Genomic DNA, 6,725 nt, shown 5'->3' on the forward strand with positions numbered 1-6,725 from the left:
ATTTTAGACCCCCTAACCTGACAATCCCAGACAGTTATACGCAGTTCTCTGCTTTCCTTTTAACCCTTGTGGACACATTTCAGCAACTTGGATTCAACCATGACATACATTCCACTACAAATGTCAATCAAGCCTTAAACAAGCTTCAAACACCAGTCCGCTTGGAATGGAATAAGCACGTTTTGTAAAGAAGTTTACTTCAACCATCTCTGAGAGAGCTATCGGAGTGGCTTCTAATCTATGCGAAGGCTTGCAGAGATTTACTCACCTCTTGTGCATCAGCTCAACCTCCAAGCACTCATTCAAAGGCCTCTAACCATCTTTGGAAGCAATCGAATCAGCAAACCCAATTCAACCGTCTGTCCAACAGATCACACCAGGATCAACGCACAAACCCGTCAAATAGCTTTCAACCAAGCTCTGCGAAAGGTTTCGTTTGTCCAAACAACGGTAGCTGTCAGTATTTATACAAATGTTCTCATTTCCAAGATCTGTCTCCGCTCGATAGACGAGAACACGTGAAAAAATTGAAAATATGTTTCAACTGTTTTGGTAGTCACCATGTACAACAATGCACATCAAAAAATGCTTGTCGCTCTGCAGACTGCGGCAAAAAGCACCACACAATGCTCCATGAAAGCTTCATTGCAAAAAATCAAGCAATCCGACCCTCTTCAACAGTTAAATCGGTTCAACTGCATGGCACAGGTCAAGTTGCTTTCTTACCAGTTCAACTGTCTAACGGGGAGAAAACGTTTGAGACATATGCTTATCTTGACAACGGAAGTTGCCAGAGCCTCCTCCTCCAATCCGCAGCTCTGATTGTAGGTATTGACTTGAACACTTTTGGCAAGATGCCTATTAGTGGCTACCACACAACAAAAGAAATAGATTGTTCTCTAGTGTCTTTAAAAATTAAACCTTATCAGTCTAATAAGACACCAGTCCTTGTAAACGAAGTCTTGGCAGTACCCGATTTGAATATGAACCCTGTTAACACTAATGAGCTGAACAAGCTTTGCAAGAAATTTGAACACCTCAATCACATTTCGTTCCCTAATGTTGATGAAAATAAAGTCTCAATAATCATCGGCATCGACAATCTGGAACTGATCCATTACAGTAAGGTAATTAAAGGCCCAAAAAACACGCCCTGGGCTGTAGAAACTCCTCTAGGATGGACATGTGCAGGTAAAACTAGCGTCACAGCAGACGAACAGAATCCAGTGTTCAAAACACAAATCAACTCTCATCCTCATCTAGACAATGAACTTTTCACAAAAGTACAACAGTGGATGAAAATTGAGAACTACGGTATAGCTTCATCAAAAAGGGCTATGTCTAAAAATGATGAAAAAGCTCTGCAAATCCTTGAGTCGACTACAAACTTTTCCGATGGTCACTACGAAATAGGCCTTCTTTGGAAGGAAAACGCCAATTTACCAAACAACAGATGGCTAGCAGAAAAACAGTTAAAGCAATTAAACAAAAAACTCTCAACAAAACCAGATCTACAAAGTAAGTACGAGGAGACGCTCCAAAAAGATCTTCAAAATGGTTATGTTGTCAAAGTTGATCCAGCTACAGACAAAGAAACAGCATGTTCTTATCTTCCTCTTCATCCTGTTTCAAATGAAAACAAACCCGGAAAAATCAGGAGAGTCACCAATGCATCCAGTGTTTTTCAAGGTCAATCCTTGAATTCAAACCTTTTGAAGGGACCCGATTTGTTGAGTAATCTTGTGGGAGTCATATTAAGATTCTGCGAGCAACAAGTGGCAATTTCAGCAGACATTGAGCAAATGTTTATGCAAATTAAAGTTGCTCCCTCTGATCGTGCGTTTCTTCGGTTTCTCTGGAGTCACAATGGCAAAATCGAAGAGTATCAATACACACGTCATATCTTCGGCGCAACATCTTCCCCATGCATAGCGTCCTACGCTCTTCGTCGTTCAGCACGTGACAATCAGGACAAATTTCCTCAAGTTTTGCACGTCATTGAGCGTAATGTTTACATGGATGACCTATATATCTCGACAGCAGACGTTGAAAGTGCTGTAAACGTTATGAACAGCACCAAAGAGTGTCTTTCACTTGGTGGTTTCAACCTCACAAAGTGGAACTCTAATTCAGACGATTTCTTGAAAAACGTCGCAAACGAAAATCTTTTGAAGCCTGATCTACCATCACCTCAACCTCAAAAAGTTTTGGGTTTACCGTGGAACGCGAGCACGGACGAGTACATAATTGACAAAAGGCTTTTCAGAAGGTTCCCCAATGATCAATTCACAACACAGAGGAAACTTTTAAAGTTCGTCGCCTCACATTTTGATCCCCTTGGCGTTATAGCCCCTTTAACAATCAGAGTGAGGAAAATATTGCAAGCGATTTGGAATAAAGGTCCACAATGGGACGCACCTCTGGACGTTCAGCAGTTCCCAGACTTTCTCCAATTCAAAAACGAACTTCCAACTTATCAGAATATCAGCATTCGACGTGCTCTCTTCCGTAGAAACACGAAAATTCAGTCAACAGCTCTTCACACGTTCACAGACGCTTCAGAGTATGCTCTATCAGCAGTGTCTTATCTAAGAACTGAGTACGTTGATAAAACAGTTGATGTAGTGTTCATGATGGGCAAAGCCAGAGTAGCTCCGATCAAGAGGATGACTATTCCAAACCTGGAGTTGCAAGCGGCAGTGTATGGCGCGCAATTAGCTCAGTTTATCAAAGAACAGCAAGATTTGGAAATCGGAAATTACTTTTTCTGGTCGGATAGTACAACTGTACTCCATTGGTTGAGAACTCCAGAAATGCGGCATCGAATTTTCGTTGCCAATAGACTAGCGAAGATTCTCGACGTTTCTTCATCTCTCAATTGGCGCTACGTCGCCTCTTCTGATAATCCCGCTGATGACGGCTCAAGAGGCTATGAGGTTCGACAGATGAATGCAACTTCTCGTTGGTTAAGTGGACCATCATTTCTCCGCTCCGAAGAAAAAGAGTGGCCTTGTCAAGATCTCTTGAAGCATAACCCACTGGTATTCTCAATACAGCCAATGGAAGCCCCTAAACCGTCAACTGAAGGGTGTGTAATAGATATTACACGTTTTAGCAACTGGAATCGGTTGATAAGAGTGACTGCGTACTGCTTCTTTTTCCGCGACCTTTGCAAGAAGCGAAGCAAACGTTTGGCTCTCTCTCATCATACTTTTGCGTACAGGTATCTGATCCAGGTATCGCAGATTGAAAGTTTTGCAGACGAAATATCTGCTCTACGTAAGGGAAAGGAAATTTCAGCATCAAGTCGTTTGAAAGAACTTTGTCCGTATGTTGACAATAATGATCAGCTCCGCGCCAAAGGTCGGTTGTCCAAGGCAATGGTTTTAGAGACTGCCCGACACCCTATCATTCTGGATGGTCTAAACCCAATTGTGAAGCTGCTCATCAAAAATTTTCACCTTACTAACACTCACTCAGGAGTTGAACAAACGCGCTGCCTCCTTATGCAATACTATTGGATTTTGAAATGCCGAGCTGTCGTTAGGCAGACAGTCCGCCAATGCATTCCTTGTCGGCGAATGATACAGGAAATCCAGCAACCTCAAATGTCTGATCTACCATGCGAGCGGTTACCAAGTGAGCACCACTTTGTCTTCGCGACGACAGGACTCGACTTCATAGGTCCTTTCCCCGTATCTCAATGCGGCAGACACGCTACACGCTACGTAATTCTGTTCACCTGCTTGGTGGTAAGAGCAGTTCACTTGGAGATAGCAGAAAACCTGTCTACAGACTCAACAATGAATTGCATCCGCAGATTCATTAGTCGCCGCGGAAAGCCAAAAAAATTTCTCTCCGACAACGGGAAATCTTTTGTCAGCTCTTGTTCGGAACTAAAGAAAGGTATCGAAGCACTCAGAGCATCAAAGGAATTTGCCTCAAAACTCCATATTCTTGATATTGAAATTGAATGGAAGTTTAATCCTCCCCTTGCACCACATTTTGGTGGCAGTTGGGAAAGGTTAATTCAGGTGTTCAAATTGTCTTTGTACAAGGTCATTGGATCAAGAACACTAACACATGAAACGTTGTCTACCTTCACTTGCGAAATAGAATCTAACATGAACTCTCATCCCCTCACATACACTTCGAGTGACATTAATGATCCACTTCCCCTAACACCAAACCATTTTCTTTTGGGCAGACCCACTGTTAATTTTCCACCTGGTGTTTTTTCCGAGAGAAAGATTACAATCTCAAAGTCTTGGAGAACTTCACAACACTTGGCCGAACACTTCTGGAACAGATTTCTTAGAGAATATATCCCAAACCAGCAGAAACGTTCGAAATGGACTAAAGGTTGTCCGAATTTACAAGTAGGCGATCTAGTTTGGGTTTTAGAGGATTTCGCGCCTCGAGGTCTTTGGCCACTGGCCAAAGTCATTGAAGTATATCCTAGTTCGGACCAAATTGTCAGATCCGTTAAACTAGAAACCGCATTTGGGGAAAAAATTCGCCCTGTTGTTAAATTAAGCAAAGTTCTAGCTGACTAATTTTTATCATTGATTCAAACACTAATTTACAAGGTTGGCCTCTTTGTAAGTTCTGGTATTAGGAAAAGAACAATTTTTCCATGACAATTTGTACTCAAATTCTGCTTTTTCTGCGCGGGTAGAAAAATTGCTACACCGTAGCAACCTGTTACTCCCCTCAGAGCATTCGGACATCTATATTTTGACCTCCTCATTAAATTTTCTGCGGATCCGCAGTTTTGCGAAATGTTTACTTTATTTTTTTGCGTTTATCGGTTTATTACGCTTTTTAACCGCTTATTCTCACGTACTTCGTTTATCTTCGCGAAAACGTTCATTGAAATCCGTAAGTTGATTTTCTTGCGTAACGTCAGTTATTCGTTTATCTCGAAGCTTGTTTCTTTGTTAATGGGTCACCAAGTTTGCATTTTCAATCAAGAATTGTCTTTAATTTTATGGACTTACTTTACTATTCATTGCAATCCTGCAAATGGGGCCGGCTATGTCATCAATACATCATTGATGCCCAATTAATTAGAGAACATCTATGCATTATTATGGATCTTTGCCCGAAACAGACCTTCAATGGTTAAGAGAAGAAGTGACAAAACAAAAGGAAGCAAAGAAAAGCAGTCGAATTTCAACACACAAAAAACTAAAAAACTGAGAACTGATTTATTTATCTTAAACGCTTGTATCATCATTATTAATTCAAATAAGCAAAATGATTTCCTGAGTATACTTAAGGCGGTCAATGTGACACCTTTCGTCCGCCCCCCTCTGACTGAGCGGGCCTGCTGCAGCTCTCACTAATCATTCGGGAGCAATTCTTCCGATATTAGTCGGTTATGATTTTTGGGGGTGAAATTGCGTGAAAACAGGGGGTTTACGTTGTCAGTTTTTCGAATGCTTATTTGGAACAACGGAGAATGTCAGTTCAAGTGGGAGTATCGAAGTGCCGGGAGCTGGTGTCTTTGCGGTCTGGAACCTCGAACTCTGACCTCATGAAGTTAAAATTAAAAGTTGTGTCAAAAAATCTTTATACCTTCAAGTAAAAAATTTATGGATCTATCCCCCCTCTTCCCAGCTTACTGGAAATATAACGGAGCGCATAACGTACTGAGGGCACAAACGGAAAAGGTGCATGTGCTATGTTTGCATAATTAAGTGCTATGTAACAACACATAAATTGTTATGGGGGCAAAAAGAACACGGGGAGGGGGCAGAATAGATCCAAAAAGAATTTGTAAGTAGTAGAGACACTACATTTTTCCATTGACTGGCAAAAAAATATCATTCAAATTGCACAAGTAAACTAGATATTAAATCAAATGTGTTCCCACAACACGATAAGGAACACCTTTCGAATCCAATTCCCAAGTGTTATATGCTCTCGCATTTTCAACACTGTTATGCTCTGTTCTTCTATCAATTTCAGTATCGCAAACAAAAGCCATGTTCGTTTGTCCTTGACTACTACGGAAACTTCCTCTGACAGATGCGCTTCTGACGTCATCATTTTGCGCGGATGGCGATGTTACGTAACCGTTGTCGGGTTCATCCTCCATTTCGTGATTACGTAACATGTTGATATCATCTCTGCTGTTGTCGATGATGACAGCCAAATATGTAACGAAAGCACCAATGAAGATACTGCTGATAAGCGAAAAAATTACCCAGAGAGCTAAACTCATTTTGAGAGCTGATAGAAAAGTTATACAACAGAGGGTATAAATCGAATTACAAAGTTGGGTTCAGAGTTCTATAACTCTAAAAAGGAGAAATCTTACCATGATAAGTTTTAAAATGAGAAACGAGTTTGAAAAACTAAGCTTTTGCTCAAGACAATCTTTGCTCCCTAAAATAACAAATTTATGTCAATTGATTATGCTTGTGCATTTATTCATACAAACGAATAAAATTAGTTCTCATGTTTCAAGCTTGAAATAGTGTTTTGAATAAAAGACGTGAAATTGGAGCAACATGTGTTGCATTATAAACAAAGCACCATCGATCCATCTTTGTATTGTATGCAAATTTTCCCAGCTACAGCTAAATTATGATTCCCTACCGACAAAATTCCGATTGCAGTTCAATGAAGAATTGTATGACGTAATTGTGGAAGAAAGTGATTTCCCAAAAATGAATTTTTCAGCGCGCGAGTTAAAGTAACTGAAGCCATTTTTTTTC

At 40.7% G+C, this 6,725-nt stretch overlaps 1 protein-coding gene across 1 annotated transcript; it reads left to right on the forward strand.

Moving 5' to 3' along the window:
- The first annotated feature begins 626 nt into the window (after positions 1 to 626).
- LOC142347979 (uncharacterized) lies at positions 627 to 3,585 on the forward strand. The gene is made up of 2 exons (XM_075399146.1): positions 627 to 3,363; positions 3,548 to 3,585. Exons 1-2 carry the CDS (start codon positions 627 to 629, stop codon positions 3,583 to 3,585), a joined length of 2,775 nt encoding a protein of 924 aa, XP_075255261.1.
- The last annotated feature ends 3,140 nt before the right edge of the window (positions 3,586 to 6,725 follow it).

The sequence above is a fragment of the Convolutriloba macropyga genome, chromosome 10 (genome assembly GCF_964194025.1).
Source record: "Convolutriloba macropyga chromosome 10, txConMacr16.3, whole genome shotgun sequence".
NCBI lineage: Eukaryota > Metazoa > Xenacoelomorpha > Acoela > Convolutidae > Convolutriloba > Convolutriloba macropyga.